The sequence below is a fragment of the Podarcis erhardii genome, assembly GCF_964252035.2.
Source record: "Podarcis erhardii genome assembly, chromosome: 13".
Classification (NCBI taxonomy): Eukaryota; Metazoa; Chordata; class Lepidosauria; order Squamata; family Lacertidae; genus Podarcis; species Podarcis erhardii.
The window spans coordinates 1,838,505-1,857,706 of record NC_138502.1 but is presented as its reverse complement, the minus strand read 5'-3'; the positions used below and the strand labels follow the sequence as shown (position 1 = coordinate 1,857,706).

The window sequence follows — 19,202 nt, the reverse complement described above, 5'->3', positions numbered from 1 at the left end:
TTTGGAAGCTGCAGGAGGGGATAGAGGGATCTTGAGTTCGAATCCTGAAGATTTACCTATAATGGGCATCTAGTTGGCCACTGTGAGAACATTGGACGTTCGTAACTCACCTGCTTTGTGGCTTCCTCCTGACCACAGCTGAGTTGACCGCACCGCAGGCCCACCTGACACTGGGACCCCTCTTTGTTTTCGACTCCCCGGACAACTTTGAAAACTTCCCCAGAGACCCGGCCGGCGCTCAGAAGACAGCAGTGGAAGGTAAACGGGACTCGCAAAACAGATCTTCTTCTCCTTTTCTAGTTTCTCTTCCTAACTTTCCAAGAAAGGAACTGCAAGATGCTTCCTCAGTAGTTTTTTACTTAGGGTTTGGTTTCCACCCTCGGCCATTTCCCTGGAAATGCCTTTTTCTGCTGACTTTAAAATCTGAGCTTGCTTTGGCCAAAAACTGCTTTCGGAGCGTTTTAACAAAAAAGTTATGGTGTGTACAAAAGCAGGAAGTTTGTGTCGCTCCCTCATAAGACCGGAACGCACGGGGGTCATCCAGGGAAGCAGAATTCGGGTTTTCGGGACAAAAAGAGATGCAGCACATAATTTGACCCCCGGAACTCACCGCCACAAGATTAGCGACAAATGGTGTGGTTTTTTCCAGGCAAGGAGGGTGAGGTTTGGATGGCTGCTGGTTGCATAGCTGTCAACCGTCCCTTATTTGGCGGGACAGTCCCTTATCCCAGCTCCGTGTGCCCGCTGCTGTCCCTTATTGATGATGTCCCTTAAATTTCCCGGGTTTCAAAGGAAGCAGCTCCTCTCCCTCCCTCCCTCCCTGCCGGCCAGGGAGGAGGGAGGCTCCAACTGCGTTGCTCGGCTGCGTTGCTCACCCAATAAGGAGTCTGAGAACGACTGGGGGGTGGAGCTTGCATGCCTTGGGCCAATCAAATCGGCCGCCTTGCCTGGGGACTCGCCTTTGCTCAGCGCTTCCCAGCGGAGAGGGGACGGGGGTTTTCCTTGCTGCATCCCCTTTGCCGGGTTGCTGCGCTGTGGGAACCACCGCTTGAGGCTTCGTTTGGCTGCTGGCTGGGCTTTCTGCCTTTGGCTCGGAGGGGCTCAGAAGTCGAACATACCTGCGCCATGAAAATCCCTTATTTTGGCTGCTGATCCCTTATTTTCAAGGCTGCTGGTCCCTTATTTTCAAATCTGTAAGTTGACAGCTATGGCTGGTTGTGAAGGGTGTGTTTTGCTTCCAGCCCTGTTCAGGGAAGTTTTTAACGTGTGATTTTACTGTATTTTTGGTTTTTATGGAAGCTGCCCAGAGTGGCTGGGGAGGCCCAGCCAGATGGGCGGGGTATAAATAAATTATTATTATTATTATTATTATTATTATTATTATCGGAGGTGGCGTGCCCTCTGAGGATCGGTTTTTTGGGAATTTCGAGCGAGGAGAGGGGTGTTGCAAAGTGGGTCCCATTTGCAGCATTCCCTTGGGGGCGCCTAGGTAGCCCCGTGTGAAGGGCAGGATCCTGGACCAGCCGAATGGCGCAGCGATTCTCGTCAAAAATCTCCAGACCGCCTTTTCATTCTTTCAGTGTGTGGCTAGATCGGGGGCAATGGAGAAACCCGAAATGTCCAGAAAACTGGAATAACTCTGGTTAGCTTAGTTGGATTGCAATGTGGGCGCCAGGTGGGTCTCTATAGGGAAGCCGTTCAATAGAGAGGCTGTTGCCATAGCAAAAAAAGAAAAAAAATATCTTTTCTCTGCCCTACCTCTGAAGGAGGGGCACTGCGAAAACTTGTACAGTGGTACCTTGGTTCTCAAACAACTTGGAACCCAAACACTGTGTTATGTACTGAGTTTAAAAGGATCCAAAATGCAGCAGTCTGATTGGTCCTAGAACAATAGGATTCAGAATGCAGCAGTCTGATTGGTCCACAGGAGCCACCCAATCCAACTCCAGTTGGATGTGAATCCGCAACCTGATTGGCCTAAAGGAGAATCCTGGAATTAGCCAATCACGTGGGGCCCATTGTGTAAATAATGTATATAAAGCAGACATTTCAGGGGAACTTCCATTCCTCCTCACCACTATGAGCTGAATAAAGAGCATGAAATCCACTCTCGACACCGAGTATATTTTACACTGCAAACCCAGAAGTAAGTGTTCCGGTTTGCGAACGTTTTTCCGAAGCCAAACATGCTCCATTTTGAGTGTTACACTTCTGATTTGAGTGCCAAACTTGCATTTTGAGTCTTACGCTGAGGTTTGTCTGTTTTTGCTATTTATTTTGCGTTTTTGTGGCTTTTTTTTGTTTGGTTTTTGTGACTGTGTGGAACCCAGTTCAGCTACCGACGGACCTGTAAGACAGAGCTATTCCACCTGGCCTTTAATTTGAATTTAGCCTGATTTTTTATTCCCCTTCCTTCCCTGCCCCTCCCCTTTTTATGAAAATCACCCGCTCTGGGATCCCACAGCTAATTCTCCCCTGGCCTCCTCGCTGGCCCAAGTAGGACTAATTCAGCCAGCTAGCCCTGGGGATCATCTAATGTTTACTGGATGGATTTTCCCCTAAATTGATTTTTGAATTTATTGTTATTCACGCTTTTATACTGTATTTTATGCTGTTTTTTGTTGTATCACAATTAAGTGTTTTAAATTTGTTGTTAGCCGCCCTGAGCCCTGTTTTCTGAACCGGGAAGGGCGGGGTATAAATATATTATTATTATTATTATTTTCTATGGGAAAGCGTGCCTTGGTTTTGGAACATGCTTTGGTTTTGGAACGGACTTCTGGAATGGATTAAGTTTGAGAACCAAGGTACCACTGTATATGTCAACTCAGTCGGTAGAGCACGAGACTCTGAATCTTAGGGTTGTGCTTTCGAATCCCACTTTTGGGTAGAAAGATTCCTGTACGGCAGAGGGTCGGACAATGACTCTCGGGATTCCTTCCACCTCTACAATTATGTGATTCTGGGAAAGGGAAGGCTTTAGATTTTGAAGGCAAGGGGAAAAAGAAAACCCAGCACTATCTGATCCGGCGCAGTAGGGCTTCCAGTTTTCATTCTGCTCCCAGGAAATTGCAGAAGATGCGATTATCTCCAAGGATGATTTGGGAAGCCTCAGAGCTCCCTCTAGTGTTGCAGAGCCAGTACTGCCAGAAGCAGGATTTAAATGGTGTTTCCAAATATCACTAGGGAGAGGGAGAGAGGTTCAATTCAGGTCACCCTGGAAGACGAACAGACTCAATTTGCCCGATCCGAAACAAGGCGATGGCCGAAACGCAGCCCCCCTCTATAACAACAACAACAACAACAATAATAAATTTTATGTGGTTTTAGCAGAAAGGATATAAAGGATTAAGTAAAAATGAATTGGTGAAAGAGAGAAGGTAAAATTATAATATGTTAAGATAAATTATTAGCATAAAAACAAAGTTGGAAGGATTTGCTGGAATATTTAATTGAATTAGAATACAAAAATGGGAGGTGTGAGGAAATCAAGGAAATAAGTGAATGTAAGTAAGTGAGTTAAAGGTTTGACTTGTTTTTTATTTTTTTTTAATTTTTTCTGTTTTTTGATGATATGTATTGTTCTTTTCTTTTTCTTCTTTGATTGTTTTCTTTTTTTCTTTCTGTAACCTTTAAAATCTTAATAAAAATTTATTTAATAATAATAATAATAATAATAAATTTTATTTATACCCCACCCTCCCTGGCCAGAGCCGGGCTCAGGGCAGCTAAAACCGGTAAAACTACAATAAAAACATAATGGGGGGGGAATTTAAAATGCAATTTAAAATGCAGCCTCATTTTAAAAGTAGCCCATAGAGCAAGACCATAAGGGGAGGGAAACATGAGGGTCAGACTGAGTCCAAACCAAAGGCCAGGCGGAACAGCTCTGTCTTGCAGGCCCTGCGGAAAGATGTCAAGTCCCGCAGGGCCCTAGTAGTAGTAATAATAATAATAATAATAATAATAATAATAATAATAATAATTTATTATTTATACCCCACCCATCTGGCTGGGCTTCCCTAGCCACTCTGTGTGGCTTTCAGCAAAATATTAAAACGTTAGTCTCTTGTGACAGAGCGTTCCACCAAGTCGGGGCCAGTGCTGAAAAGGCCCTGCCCCTAGTTAAGACCAATCTAACCACCTTGTGACTTGGGACCTCCAAGGTATTGTCATTTGTGGACCTCTCTGCGGGGCAGACCAGGAGAGGCGGTCCACACCCCTCTGAATTATTGCAATGTGCTTCTCCAGCCCGAGTAGTGGGTACAAAAGAAATGCATGTGCTGGGGTAAATCGTGCATAAAAATGCGTATGTTGGGGAGGGAATTGGAAGGGGCCCGAGGGTCATCTATTCCAACCCCCTGCAATGCAGGAATCTTTTGCCCACTGTGGGGCTCGAACCCACAACCTTGAGATTCAGTGTCTCATGCTCTTCCAACTGTGCTCTTATGTTAGCTATATTAGTTACTGTATATTATTATTATTATTATTAGTGCTTTTTCCTGGGGGTACACAGGGGTACGCACACCCCTAAACATTTTGCGAATCTTTGTACAGTGGTACCTCGGGTTACAGACGCTTCAGGTTACAGACCCAGAAATAGTACCTCAGGTTAAGAACTTTGCTTCAAGATGAGAACAGAAATCGCGTGGCAGCAGTGGGAGGCCCCATTAGCTAAAGTGGAGCTTCAGGTTAAGAACAGTTTCAGGTTAAGAACGGACCTCCGGAACGAATTAAGTACTTAACCTGAGGTACCACTGTAGTTTGTCCATTTACTATATTTACTCTTCCCGATTTGAACTATAAAATGGTGGTTTGGAGTCGAAATGAGAGTACCCCTAAACATTTTATTTTTTTTAGGAAAAAACCACTGATTATTATTATTATTATATCAATATATTATTGCTTTACGGTTGTAGGTGACCTGGTGAAATGGTTCTGCGGGGCAACTAATCCGTATAATCACAGGGTTGTTTTTTTTTTTTTTTGAGGGACGGACCGGCATTGAAATTAACAAACCTAAATTAAGCAAGTCCAATAACATCAACACGTCTGCGCTGAGCAGGGTCTGCACTGGGAAAAAATGACCGATAATAATTATAAACGCGACATTTTTTTCTCTTGTGCGTAAAATTTTATTTTGAAATAACTGCATCTGGCTTTGCTAGCTGGCAAATGTTGGGTGCAGTTCTGTGCCACTGTCAGATCAAGCTTGTATTGCTAGCATCCTTGCATCGCCTCTGCTTTCTATTTCTTCCTCCACCAACAGATGGATAGATAACTTGCTCACCCTGGTCTAAGGGTCAGGCCGCTGCTGGCAGCCTCCGTGACAGATCGCGTGCACTCTCTGAGAAGTCGGCGCATCGCAGCTGACAGCTCCACACCCTGGGATTTGCCCCCGTTAATTTACATTTTCGAAAAGACTTTTTATTGCAGTTCTGTGCAGAGGAAGAAGTTGCCGCAAAATCATAGTCTCTCTCCCTCTGCCCCGTGATGCAATATACCGTATTTTTCGCTCTATAAGACGCACCAGACCACAAGACGCACCTAGTTTTTGGAGGAGGAAAACAAGGGAAAAAAATATTCTGAATCTCAGAAGCCAAAACAGCAAGAGGGATCGCTGCACAGTGAAAGCAGCAATCCCTCTTGCTGTTCTGGCTTCTGGGATAGCTGCGCAGCCTGCATTCGCCCCGTAAGACGCACACACATTTCCCCTTACTTTTTAGGAGGGGAAAAGTGAGTCTTATAGAGCAAAAAATACGGTAATTTCAGAGAATCCTGGCAACTGGGAAAAAATGGACTCTGAAGCAAAAAGTGGACACGAAAGGTTCCTTAAAATCACAGTGATAACTTCATTCTCAAACGACTTGGTTCTCAAACAACTTGGAACCCCAACACTGCAAACCCGGAAGTAAGCGTTCCGGTTTGCAAACTGTTTTCGGAAGTTGAACGTGCTCTGTTTTGAGTGTTACGCTTCTGATTTGAGAGAGATAAAACTTTATTCGCATTAACCAATGGCCATAGCAACAGTAAAACATCACAGTACACACAGAACAGGAAATTTGCTATAAAAGCACAATTTAAAGTCCTGAATCAGCAGTCAGTTAGTGGCCCTTATTCTGATTGCCCCTGCTATCAACCTAGCAACCTTTGCTGTTATCTTCTCATTTTGATCTGATAGAAGGAAAGGACATTGTGGCAGTGGCTGAGCGCCCTGGGATGGTTAGTACGAGTGGGGTGAGGATTTTGTTCCTCAGGGGTTTTTTTTAGAGAGTGCAAGACAGGAGGACGTGTGCCGATGTTTTGGTGCTACCATCTCCACAGGGGCAAAGGCGTTTCTCAGGCGGGATCTTTTAGAATCGACCCTCAAGTCTCTCAGATGGAGAAACATCCACGGTTTTGTTTCTCGTGGTTTTTACCGATAATTTTATCACTTTGTCCTTTTGGCAAACCGGACTGACTTTGAAGTTCAGTGGTCCCTGGTTCTCAAAAGCCTTGGTACTCAAACAACTTGGGACCCAAACACTGCAAACCCAGAAGTAACCATCCCAGTTTGTGAGCTTTTTTCGGAAGCCGAACATGCTCTGTTTTGAGTGTTATGCTTCCAATTTAAGTGCCACACTTCCGTTTTGAGTGTTACGCTGAGATCCATCTGTTTTTGCTATTTATTTTGCGTTTTTGTGGCTCTTTTTTGTTTTTGTGACTGTGGAACCCAGTTCAGCTACTGATTGATTGATTGTGTGACTGCAGTACAGGCAGGGGTCAGCAAAAACAAAGTGAATATTTCAGAGAAATTTGCAGGGAAACACTAGTGTTTTGTCTTTTAAATTACAAACCTTTCCGATGGACCAGGTTAGCGTCCGAATGAAACTCCTTCCTTGCATTGTATATAAAGTTTTACTGTTCTTGCCACTTTCAAATCTGTTTCCTTCAATCACATTTGTGGTATTTATGATTCTGAGTTGCCACAAGACAGCCTATTATTGCTAACAGCTATTGATTTTCTTATAAATTAAGTGAAGGTTTGTCTGTGTGTGGCAAGCAGTAATACATAAATACTTCATGCTCTGAATCTGCTTCAAACGTATGTGAGTAAGGGTGTGTAAGAATAATTTCCGTGCAATATTCCTTACTGGGTTTTATTGTGTTGCAATATTGTCTGTCTTAGTGGTTTCTGCAAACTGTTATTCTGAATAATACTTTTTTTATCGGGCATGGAAAGGGGAATTGCGGGTGAGTTTATGGAACCAAGAGGGCGGTGGCCAAAAAGAGGTTTGGGAATAATAGTTCATAAAATTATGCCTTGCATGGAGAAAGTAGATACAGAAAAGTTTATCTCTCTCCCTCATAGCATGAGAACTTGGGGACATGCAATGAAGGCTGAAAGTTGCCAGATTCAGGACAATGAAAGTCCCCTCTCCTCATAGCTAGACTGTGGAACTCCCCCCCACAGGAGGCAGTGATAATTGCTGACTCGTTTAGTCGTTTAGTGGTGTCTGCCTCTTTGTGACCCCCTGGACCAGAGCACGCCAGGCCCTCCTGTCTTCCACTGCCTCCCGCAGTTTGGTCAAACTCATGCTGGTCGCTTCGAGAACACTGTCCCACCATCTCGTCCTCTGTCGTCCCCTTCTCCTTCTGCCCTCCATTTTCCCCAACATCAGGGTCTTTTCCAGGGGTCTTCTCTTCTCACAAGGTGACCAAAGTCTTGGAGCCTCAGCTTCAGGATCTGTCCTTCCAGGGAGCACTCAGGGCTGATTTCCTTCCGAATGGAGAGGTTTGATCTTCTTGCAGTCCATGGGACTCTCCAGAGCACCAATTGCTGACATAGATGCCTTTAAACATAGAGCCTTCTCGGTGGTGGCGCCCGCTCTGTGGAACACCCTCCCACCAGATGTCACAGAGAACAACAACTAGCAGATTTTTAGAAGACATCTGAAGGCAGCCCTGTTTAGGGAAGCTTTTAATGTTTGATGGATTAGTGTATTTTAATATTTTGTTGGAAGCCGCCCAGAGTGGCTGGGGAAGCCCAGCCAGATGGGCAGGGTATAAATCATAAATTGTTGTTGTTGTTGTTTATTATTAAAAGAGGATGAGGCTAATTCATGGACGAGAGGGCTATCGATGGCTTCTAGCCACAATGGCTCGGCTCTGCCTCCACGTTCAGAGGCAGCGATGCTTCTGAGAACCACAGGAGGAGAGAGGGGTCTTGGGTTCAAGTCCTGCTCAACTGGACCATCCGGTTGGCCACTGTGATTGCAGGATGCTAGACGAAACTTGTTAATGTTTAAGCAAAAGGCAAAAGTTGGGCCCCTGGCATGATCCTGCAGATCTCTTTTTAAAAAGTTCTTACGAGCCGCTGCTCTGGACGAAAGACATCTCCTTTTTCTGTTTCTTGGCAGACTTCATGCCAGCGATGGAATCCAAGGTGGATGTAATGAGAACCCCTCTGCCCTTCAAAGGCCCGGGAAGGTCGGCCAACATCTCGGAAGAGCAGGAGGATAATCCTGAGCTGCCTTTGGATGGTACGTGCCGGGCGATGGTGTTGATAGCACAAGCTGTGAAAAAAACACATTGCCTTGAGAAGGAAGAGCAGTTCGATTTAGAAGCTAGACTGCTGGGTTTTATTTAACTCCCTAAAGCGGTATATGGAAACAGCCATTAAAAAGAGCGAGGCAGAGTTGCAGAAAGAGGAACGATGAAAGAGCATGGCCCAAACTTTGTGGATCGGGGCGGAAAGTCTAGGTCAGTGGTTCCCAAATTCATGGCGGAGGGGGCTATGAGGGGCTATACTCTGGCTCAGTGGCATAGCGTGGTTTGCCAGTGCCCGGGGCACTAATAATAATAATAATAAATTTTATTTATATCCCACCCTCCCCAGCTGAAGCCGGGCTCAGGGCGGCTAACAACAATAAAATAATACAACATTCTAAAATCATTTCATTATAAAGTTAATTCAAATCAAATTGATGGCAACCATTGGGCTAGAGTTCTGTGAGGATTGCCAAAGGAGGGAGTCAGGCTGTGCCCTGGCCAAAGGCCTGGTGGAACAGCTCTGTCTTGCAGGCCCTGCAGAAAGATGTCAAGTCCTGCAGGGCCCTAGTCTCTTGGGACAGAGCGTTCCACCAAGTCGGGGCCAGTACTGAAAAGGCCCTGGCTCTGGTTGAGGCCAGCCTAACCTCCCTGTGGCCCGGGACCTCCAAGATGTTATTATTTGCAGACCGTAAGGGTCCTCCGTGGGACATACCAGGAGAGGCGGTCCTGTAGGTACGTGGGTCCTAGGCCGCATAGGGCTTTAAAGGTCAAACCCAGCACCTTCAACCTGACCCTGTACTCCACCGGGCGCCAATGCAGCTGGTATAGCACCGGGTGAATGTGATCTCGCAGCGAAGACCCCGTAAGGAGTCTCGCCACGGCATTCTGCACCCGCTGGAGTTTCTGGGTCAGTCTCAAGGGCAGCCCCACGTAGAGCGAGTTACAATAATCCAGTCCGGAGGTGACCATTGCGTGGATCACAGTGGTGAGATCAGGGCGAGAGAGGTGAGGAGCCAACTGCTTAGCTTGGCGGAGATGGAAAAATGCCGCCTTTGTTATGGCTGCAATCTGCGCCTCCAACGGAGGCCGTGGCAACCCAGCACACACCACCAAATTGACCCCCACAAGCGGAGCTGCCTGCCCGCACGTCTGGGGAGCCCAGCTGGCTGGTTTGGAGGGTGAATCCCCCCCAAAAAACCTGCAGAGAGGAGCACCGGGCTGGGCTATGCTGGGGTCACCCGTTCACCATCCCGGGAGCATCCCGGGTGAGGAGTGAGTGAGTGCTGGCCGGGCAGCCATGCACCGAGGGGGCCAGGGATGTGGCGCTGAGTCCAGGTAGGTCTCCTGGGCCCAGAGACCCCTTTTGCCAGGACGCAGCCTGCCAAGATTCTCCAGGGCGGAGAACCGTACCACCTCCAGGACTGGGGAACTCACTGCCACTGCATCGACAGCTGCCCCCAAAACAGGTGAGGCAAGGAGCTTGTGCAAATGTGACTCTGGACCTTGTAGCCTCAGAGTTTGGGATATTATTCTTCTTTGGCATTCACTCGTAGCCGAGTAAGATGGTCTTCCATAAACAAGGTTTTAACAGTGAGTCCGTAGGTGACTGTGGAGGCCAATTCTGGACCCACACGTCCTTCCGCAGTGGGGACATTGGTTTCTGGGCGAGAGTCAATCGCAGTGTGGATTTGCCAAGCATGCCTTCCTCTTAGCACGTTTCTCCCTCTCGTCCTGAGTTCGAGTGTCTTCAAAGCCCACGACACCTTTGGTAAAGGCTGTTCCCCAATTGCAGCACTCGCAGGCAGTGTTTCCCAGTTGTCGGTTTTTATACTACATTTTAGATTTGCCTTGAGACAGGGATGGGGATCCCTGTCTGCTTTGCACCCCCTCAAAATTCTGCTCCCAGGGCCATAGCCAACCCCCTCCCCAAATGCTACAGCCCTGCTGTTCCTCCACAGTTGGAGGCAGCAAAATTTCCAGAGACCAGTTGTTGGAAACAACCGTTTTTGAACAGCTGGCCCGACAAACCAACCTTAGCTGTTCAAACCTGGGTGGGTGTGGGGGACTCCCTGGTCCTGAATGGGGCAACTGTGCCCCTGACGGACCAGGTGCGCAGCCTGGGAGTCATTCTGGACTCACCGTTGTCCATGGAGGCGCAGGTTAATTCTGTGTCCAGGGTGGCTGTTTACCAGCTCCATCTGGTATGCAGGATGAGACCCTCCCTGCCCACAGACTGTCTCACCAGAGTGGCGCACGCTCTGGTTATCTCCCGCTTGGACTACTGCCATGCGCTCTACGTGGGGCTACCTTGGAAGGTGACCCGGAAACTACAACTAATCCAAAATGCGGCAGCCAGACTGGGGACTGGGAGACCACATAACACTGGTCCTGAAAGACCTTCATTGACTCCCAGGACGTTTCCGAGCACAATTCAAAGTGTTGGTGCTGACCTTGAAAGCCCTAAACGGCCTCAGAGGCCCAGTAGACCTGAAGGAGCGTCTCCACCCCCATCGGTCAGCCCGGACACTGAGGTCCAGATCCGAGGGCCCCCTGACGGTTCCCTCATTGCGAGAAGTGAGGTTACCGGGAACCAGGCATAGGGCCTTCTTGGTGGTGGTGCCCTCCTTTCAGATGTCAAGGAAATAAACAACTATCTGACTTTTAGAAGACATCTGAAGGCAGCCCTGTTTAGGGAAGCTTTTAATGTTTAATAGACTATTGTATTTTAATATTCTGTTGGAAGCTGCCCAGAGTGGCTGGGGAAACCCAGCCAGATGGGCGGGGTATAAATAATAAATTATTATTATTTATGATACTTCGCCGACTTTCCTTGAGCAGATCCGGGGTGGCAGCCAATGCTTTCTAATTCTTTGCAGTGTACCTGAGGAGAGGCCCCATCTTCATCAGTGAGGCGGAAGAGGGATCTGGGTTTCCGGACCTAGTCGAAGCAGCAAGGCCAGGTACGGAGTTTCCCCAGAATTGCCTTTATTGACACGTGCTTGTATGTAGCATTTGAGAACAGGGGAAGGTTGTGCCTATCTCCTGGCTGGCAAGATGACGGAGTCCATGCAAAAGCTCTGCTCTACTTGATCAAGTTCTGAAGAGCGTAGGATCGTATGGTTGGGAGGGACCCAGAGGTCATCCAGCCCAACCCGCTTTGATGCAGGAATCTCAGCTAAAGCGTCCATGACTGATGGCCGTCCAACCTCTGCTTAAAAACTTCCAAGGAAAGGGAGAGTCCATCACCTCCCAAGGGAGCCAGTTCCACTGTTAACAGCTCCTAATTCTCTGCTCCTTCCTTTTAACTGAATGGGGTGTTGCATTCCAAAGGTAGGGGAGAGATTCCAAGTTATCAAGGAACACTCAGGTGGGTTGGACAACCAAAGCATCCCTGGCCATCCAAGCTCCGCTTAAAGTAAGGTTACCAGATTTTTTTCCAAAGAATCTGGGGACACTTTTTTTTTATAAGAGGAAAAAAGTAATTTTTAAAAAGTTACTTAAACAAGAGGGGACGCGGGGGGCGCTGTGGGTTAAACCACAGAGCCTAGGACTTGCCGATCAGAAGGTTGGCAGTTCGAATCCCCGCGATGGGGTGAGCTCCCGTTGCTCGGTCCCTGCTCCTGCCAACCTAGCAGTTCGAAAGAACGTCAAAGTGCAAGTAGATCAATAGGTACCACTCCAGCAGGAAGGTAAACAGCGTTTTCGTGCGCTGCTCTGGTTCACCAGAAGCGGCTTAGTCATGCTGGCCACATGACCCGGAAGCTGTACGCCGGCTCCCTCGGCCAGTAAAGCGAGATGAGCGCCGCAACCCCAGAGTCGGCCACAACTGGACCTAATGGTCAGGGGTCCCTTTACCTTTATTTTATTTAAACAAGAAGTAATATCTTCTCTTCTGTGGTCTCCTCTGTCACACAGCCTTCCTCTGGGCCCCGATCTGCCCTCTTGGAGCGCTAACAGCCGTGGAGTAGGCTTGGGCTCGGCCATTGTCCTTGCCTTCCCGGTGCCCTCCTACCTCCCCTCCTCAATGGTGGCAATGGCGTGGCAATGTCGGGGCTCCCCTCTTTTTTCTCCTTCCTCTTTCTCTCTCTTCCTTCTCCTCCTCTCATCCTTCTCCCTGCATTGGCTCTGGGTTTTTCCTGGCGCCGGAGCACCACTGAGCAGTCGGTTGGGTGGCCGGGTGCTCTCGCTCCCAGCTCAATTTGGGTGGTCAGCGGTTCCCCCAGTTGACACTCCATGTGTCCCCAGTTCCCCCTTGGCAGCGCCAGTGGCTGTCTCAGCAGCCCAGAGCCAGCCTGGTAGCGCAGGTGGCTCTGGCTGGCGTCAGGAGCTGATCACCGCTGTGGCGCCCGCCATTTTGCCTCGCCGGAAGTCCCCATATGATGTGTCTTGTGCCGTTGACCAATCACGCAACATTCATTACCTCTGCATCTGGGTTCGAGTTCTACCCCTGAGCTCTCTTTGTGCCTAAAGATGGCACAGCTCCTTGAACTGACCTGCCCCTTTCTCCCCTCAGAGGCGAGGAAAGCACTGGAACTGAAGGCTGAAGTGGTCACCATGACCCTCGAAGGTGCCATCAGCAGGGCGGAGAACCGTACCACTTCCAGGACTGAGGAACTCACTACCACTGCATCGACAGCTGCTCCCAAAACAGGTGAGGCAAGGGGCTTGAGTCTGGACCTTGTAGTCTCAGAGCTTGGGATATTCTTCTTCTTCTGCGATCACTCGTACCCGAGTAAGATGGTCTTCCATAAACAAGGTTTAAACAGTGAGTCTGTAAGTGACTGTGGAGGACAGTTCTAGATTCACACGTCCTTCCACAGTGGGGACATTGGTTTCCGAATGGAAGTCAATCACGGTGTGGATTCACCAAGCATGCCTTCCTCCTAGCACGTTTCTCCCTTGCGTCCTGAGTTCGAGTGTCTTCAAAGCCCTCAACGCCTTTGATAAAGGCTGTTCTCCAACTGGAGCGCTCGCAGGCCAGTGTTTTTATACTACATTTTAGATTTGCCTTGAGACCGTCTTTAAACCTCTTTTGTTGACCACCAGCATTAGGCTTTCCATTTCTAAGTTCAGAAAAGAGGAGTTGTTTTGAGAGACGATAATCCGGCATCCGCACAACATGACCAGTCCAGCAAAGTTGATGTTGAAGAATCACTGCTTTGACACTGGTGATCTTTGCTTTTTATCCAGCAGTAAAGTTGACCCCTGACCATTAGGTCCAGTCGTGGCCGACTCTGGGGTTGCGGCGCTCATCTCGCTTTATTGGCCGAGGGAGCCGGCGTACAGCTTCCAGGTCATGTGGCCAGCAGGACTAAGCCTCTTCTGGCAAACCAGAGCAGCACACAGAAACGTTGTTTACCTTCCCGCCGGAGGGGTACCTATTCATCTACTTGCACTGGCATGCTTTCGAACTGCTAGGTTGGCAGGAGCAGGGACCGAGCAACGGAAGCTCACCCCGTCGTGGGGATTCGAACCGCCGACCTTTTGATCAGCAAGTCCTAGGCTCAGTGGTTTAACCCACAGCACCACCCGCGTCCCCAGTAGCAGACTAGCATTAGTTCGCCTGTCTTCCCAAGTGAACTTTGGGATGTACCTGACCTGGCAGCCCTATCTGCTAGTAGCGGGTAGTCTCATAAGCTGATGTGTTAACGCTGTGGTACAGCTTCTGTCTCCAGCGCGCCTCATTCCTTGCCCCCTCTCTCGCTCCAGGGTGGATGCCCGATTTCCAGTTCTGTGCCATGGTGGTGCTCATCGTAGAAGCCACCGTTCTGCTCATCCTCTTGGCCATTCGCCTTTCCCCCAGACACTACGGCCCTCCATGTGTTTCAGAGCACAACGACATCCAACGTTTTTAAGCATCTTCCATGCAAACTGTTACCAAATAAAGCACTTTAAAGAAACACACGTACGCAGCACGCTTTTGCAGTCTCATTTCAGGGATTTGGGAGAAGGGATCTGAATTCATGAATGTAGCCTTTGACCCCAGGCTGGCATTTTGGGGGACCCATAGCCGAGGTTCTTCTACCACATAGCACCTCGGGATGCGAACGGGATCCGTTCCGGAGCCCTGTTCGCATCCTGAACAGAACATAAGATGTGACTGGGTGGGTCGCGTTTTGCCACTTCCGCGTGACATGATTTTGACTGTCTGTGCGAGTGGTGAAACCCGGAAGTAATGCGCTCCGTTACTTCCGGGTCACCATGGAGAGCAACCGAAAAATACTTAGCCTGTAGCGTATTTATCCCAAGGTATTACTGTAATAAGGGACACGGGTGGCGCTGTGGGTTAAACCACTGAGCCTAGGACTTGCCGATCAGAAGGTCGGCGGTTCGAATTCCCACGACGGGGTGAGCTCCCATTGCTCGGTCCCTGCTCCTGCCAACCTAGCAGTTCGAAAGCACGTCAAAGCACAAGTAGATAAATAGGTACCACTCCGGCGGGAAGGTAAACAGCGTTTGCATGCGCTGCTCTGGTTTGCCAGAAGAGGCTTAGTCCTGCTGGCCACATGACCTGGAAGCTGTACGCCGGCTCCCTCGGCCAATAAAGCGAAATGAGCACCGCAACCCCAGAGTCGGCCACGACTGGACCTAAGGGTCAGCGGTCCCTTTACCTTTACTATGACTGTAATACTGGACAACCTTGAGTCAGGCCGCAACTGTTTGAGTCCTGATCCAGTACTTGCATATATCCTCCGACATTTCTGATGAAAATATGGACGTCTTACTCTGTGCTATTTTTCTTGAAAAAGAGGTGCCAGAACTCACTATGATCGCCTACCTTGATGTCTTAAAATGGCAATGGTGCCCACCTGAGAGGTGCCAGAACTGAAAAAAACTCTGGTCCTATTCCATATTAATAATTTTCCTAGTTATACCCCACCCATCTGGTTGGGTTGCCCCAGCCCAGGGGTCAGCAACCTTTTTCAGCCGCGGGCTGGTCCACTGTCCCTCAGACCATGCGGTGGGCCGACTATATGTTTTTTTGGGGGGGGGGGGATGAACGAGTTCCTATGCCCCACAAATAACCCAGAGATGCATTTTAAATAAAAGGACACATTCTGCTCATGTAAAAACACGCTGATTCCCGGACCATCCGCGGGCCGGATTGAGAAGGCGATTGGGCCGGATCCAGCCCCTGGGCCTTATTTTGCCTACCCCTGCCCCAACCACTCTGCGCAGCTCCCAACATACGGTGGATCGTCTGGATATGGATTTAATTCGTTCCTGGGGTCTGTGCGCACCCTGAAAAAATCTGTACCCAGAGGCACTGATTCTGTGTACGTACGAGCAGCGAAAGCCGGAAAAATACTTCCGGGTTTGCCACTTTTGCAACCCAAAGTTTATGTTACTCGAGAGTAACGTAACCCGAGTGTCTACTGCAGGGGTCAGTGTGGCAGGAACACCCCACCCCCCCATCAGCAAATTTTTTCAGCAGGGAGCCGGTCCACTGTCCCGCACTCCTTGAGATGCATTTTAAATAAAAGGACACATTCTGCTCATGTAAAAACACACTGATTCCTGGACGGTCCACAGGCCGGATTGAGAAGGCGATTGGGCCAGATCCGGGCCTTAGTTTGCCTACCCATCAGGCATCACCATTGCTATACTCTGACAGCTGCTAAAAATGGACCTACCCAGATATTTAGCAATCTGTACATTCATCTTTATTGCCAACACCCTAATAGTGAAATATTCATTCTATTCCAAATTTCCAAATTTCTTTTATTCTCTTCCCAAGTTTTTAAATAATTATCTTTTACAAATTTATATTATGTTAAATTATACTCCACCTTTCTTTCAATCTTTAAACCGGATACGTCTTGTAATTTGTTTTTACTCTCATCATTCATGTTTTTAACCAAGAGTTTAGTTTAATCGTTATTGATCTGAAGACCTGCTATCTCGCCATTTTTTTTTAAATCTCTTGTAATACTTTTGGGATTGACTCTACTGGTTCCTTCTACAGATATATGGTGGAAGTTTAAATCTGTTTTTAGCCTCCTGCCGTTTTATATTTTCAAAGGTCGTGGTGGTTAATTTTGCCGCTTGATCATTTCGTACACCCAATGAAGTGGTGTAGAAAATGACAGGAAATAAATATATAAAGCCATCCAAAGAGAGTTTGAGTGATCATCTGCCAGGAATTCTTCATAGCTGATATTCCTGCATAATTGCAAGGGGGGTCAGACTGGATGGCCCTTGGGGTTCCCTCCACCACTTGTTAGAATCCTTCTGTCTCGAGAGTGAGCGACTGGCCCAAATTCACGCCTGCTAAGCTTTCTGGCTGCATGTGGATTTGAACCCCCTTCTCTCCTAGATCCTATTCTGACACTGTCACACCAATTCGAATCCAATGCTTCGGATCATGCCCTCTAGATCTGGGTTCGAGTTCTGCCCCAGAGCTCTCTTTGTGGTGAGAGATGGCGCAGCTCCTTGAACTGACCTGCCCCTTTCTCCCCTCAGAGGCGAGGAAAGTGCTGGAACGGAAGGCTGAGGTTGTCACCATGACCATCGAAGGTGCCATCAGCAGGGTGGAGAACCGTACCACCTCCAGGACTGGGGAACTCACTGCCACTGCATCGACAGCTGCCCCCGGAAAAGGTGAGGCAAGGGGCTTGTGCAAATGTGACTCTGGACCTTGTAGTCTCAGAGTTTGGGATATTCTTCGTCTTCGGCGGTCACTCATAGCTGAGTAAGATAGTCTTCCATAAACACGGTTTTAACAATGAGTCCATAAGTGACTGTGGAGGCCAATTCTGGACCCACACGTCCTTCCACAGTGGGGACCTAGGTTTCCAGGCGGGAGTCAATCACGGTGTGGATTTGCCAAGCCTGCCTTCCTCTTAGCACGTTTCTCCCTTGCGTCCTGAGTTCGAGTGTCTTCAAAGCCCATGACACCTTTGGGAAAGGCTGTTCTCCAACTGCAGCGCTCGCAGGCCAGTGTTTCCCTTGAGTGAGTCTTTCAACCTCTTTTGTTGACCACCAGCATTACGCTTTCCATTTCTAAGTTCAGAATAGAGTAGTTGCTTTGGAAGGCAATCATCAGGCATCTGCACAACATGACCAGTCCAGCGAAGTTGATGTTGAAGGATCATTGCTTCAACACTGAGGATCTTTGCTTTTTTCCAGTACAGTGGTACCTTGGGTTAAGAACTTAATTCATTCCGGAAGTCCGTTCTTAACCTGAAACTGTTCTTAACCTGAAGCACCACTTTAGCTAATGGGGCCTCTTGCTGCTGCCGTGCCAACGGAGCACGATTTCTGTTCTCATCCTGAAGAAAAGTTCTTAACCCGAGGTAGTATTTCTGGGTTAGCGGAGTCTGTAACCTGAAGCGTCTGTAACCTGAAGCGTCTGTAACCTGAGGTACCACTGTAGTAAGGTAAAGGTAAAGGGACCCCTGACCATTAGGTCCAGTCGTGGCCGACTCTGGGGTTGTGGCTCTCATCTCGCTTTACTGGCCGAGGGAGCCGGCATCCAGCTTCTGGGTCATGTGACCAGCAGGACTAAGCCGCTTCTGGCGAACCAGAGCAGCGCACGGAAACACCGTTTACCTTCCCACCAGAGTGGTACCTCTTTATCTACTTGCACTTTGACCTGCTTTCGCACTGCTAGGTTGGCAGGAGCAGGGACCGAGCAACGGGAGCTCACCCCGTCGCGGGGATTCAAACCGCCGACCATCTGATCGGCAAGTCCTAGGCTCTGTGGTTTAACCCACAGCGCCACCTGCATCCTTTTCCAGTAGTAGACCAGCATTAATTCACCTGTCTTCCCAAGTGAACTTTGGGGTGTACCTGACCTGGCAGCCTCATCTGCTAGTAGCAGGTAGTCTCATAAGCCAATGTCTTAACGCTGTGGCACACTTTTGTCTCCAACGCCTCTCATTCCTTGCCCCCTCTCTCGCTCCAGGGTGGAGCCCCACCTTCCAGTTCATTGCCATGATTGTCATCATCACCGAAGCTACCTTCCTGGTCATCCTTGCGGCCATGCACCTGCGCTTCGGACGCACTGGCCCTCCATGTTCTGCAGCTCAGCACGACATCGAACGTTTTTAAGCATCTTCCATGCAAACTGTTACCAAATAAAGCACTTTAAAGAAACACACGTACACAGCACCCTTTTGCAGTCTCTGCTCATTTCTGAGATTTGGGAGAAGTTCGTGGCTCTGTCCTGCGCTCAGTGTTCAAGGTCTTTATAAAATTCCTTGGATGAAAGAATTTAGCAGATGCTCATTCAATTTGCAGATCACACCAAACTGGGAAGGGTAGCTAATGCCGCAGAAGAAAGAATTAAGATTCAGGGTGGCCTCAACAGATCGGAGGACTGGAACAAAACCAGAGCTTTTTTCCCAGCGGGAACTGTTGTAAACAGAAATTGCCCTTTTCCCTTATGGGGTATCCAAGAGCCCATATAGAGTCCTTACATAGGTTCCCTATTGGTAGGAGAAGATAACAGAGGCCAACCAGAGAATATTGAAAAGCAAAGCAGCTAGTAAACCTGATCTTTATTGATCTGTTGCAACAGGGTGCTCCCCTCACCTGCGGGAGAGGAGGAACCCTGAAAAATGGCATGCAAGGCCTTATAAAGACTTTTGAAATTTCCACACTGTAGATTAAGACCACCCCCAGAAACATCATACTTACATCAAAGAAGGGGTGTAACCTAAGACCAC

The 19,202-nt window shown here is 48.5% G+C and overlaps 2 protein-coding genes across 3 annotated transcripts in view; one reads left to right on the top strand and one right to left on the bottom strand.

The window, feature by feature from the left end:
* Window positions 1-332, bottom strand: part of LOC309326786 (asialoglycoprotein receptor 1-like) — a 40,324-nt gene extending 39,992 nt beyond the window's left edge. The window contains exon 1 of one of the 2 annotated variants that reach the window (XM_081835798.1): window positions 111-332. The gene's annotated coding sequence lies outside the window, so the exon portion shown is untranslated. The remainder of the gene's footprint in view (window positions 1-110) is intronic. The other variant, XM_081835800.1, reaches the window with a different exon arrangement.
* On the top strand, window positions 114-18,808 carry LOC309326810 (uncharacterized protein). Its single transcript, XM_081835840.1, has 6 exons — window positions 114-258; window positions 8,400-8,522; window positions 11,409-11,492; window positions 13,046-13,183; window positions 16,996-17,133; window positions 18,440-18,808. The coding sequence occupies exons 2-6, from the start codon at window positions 8,405-8,407 to the stop codon at window positions 18,583-18,585; spliced, it is 624 nt and encodes a 207-aa protein (XP_081691966.1). The 5' UTR covers window positions 114-258; window positions 8,400-8,404; the 3' UTR covers window positions 18,586-18,808.
* The last annotated feature ends 394 nt before the right edge of the window (window positions 18,809-19,202 follow it).

Bases quoted from the DNA above. Each gene is read 5' to 3' on its own strand.
- LOC309326810 (XM_081835840.1), top strand. From the start codon at position 8,405: ATGCCAGCGATGGAATCCAAGGTGGATGTAATGAGAACCCCTCTGCCC. The intron at 8,523-11,408 runs GTACGTGCCGGG...AATTCTTTGCAG, and splicing joins TCCTGAGCTGCCTTTGGATG to TGTACCTGAGGAGAGGCCCC. The intron at 13,184-16,995 runs GTGAGGCAAGGG...TTCTCCCCTCAG, and splicing joins GACAGCTGCTCCCAAAACAG to AGGCGAGGAAAGTGCTGGAA.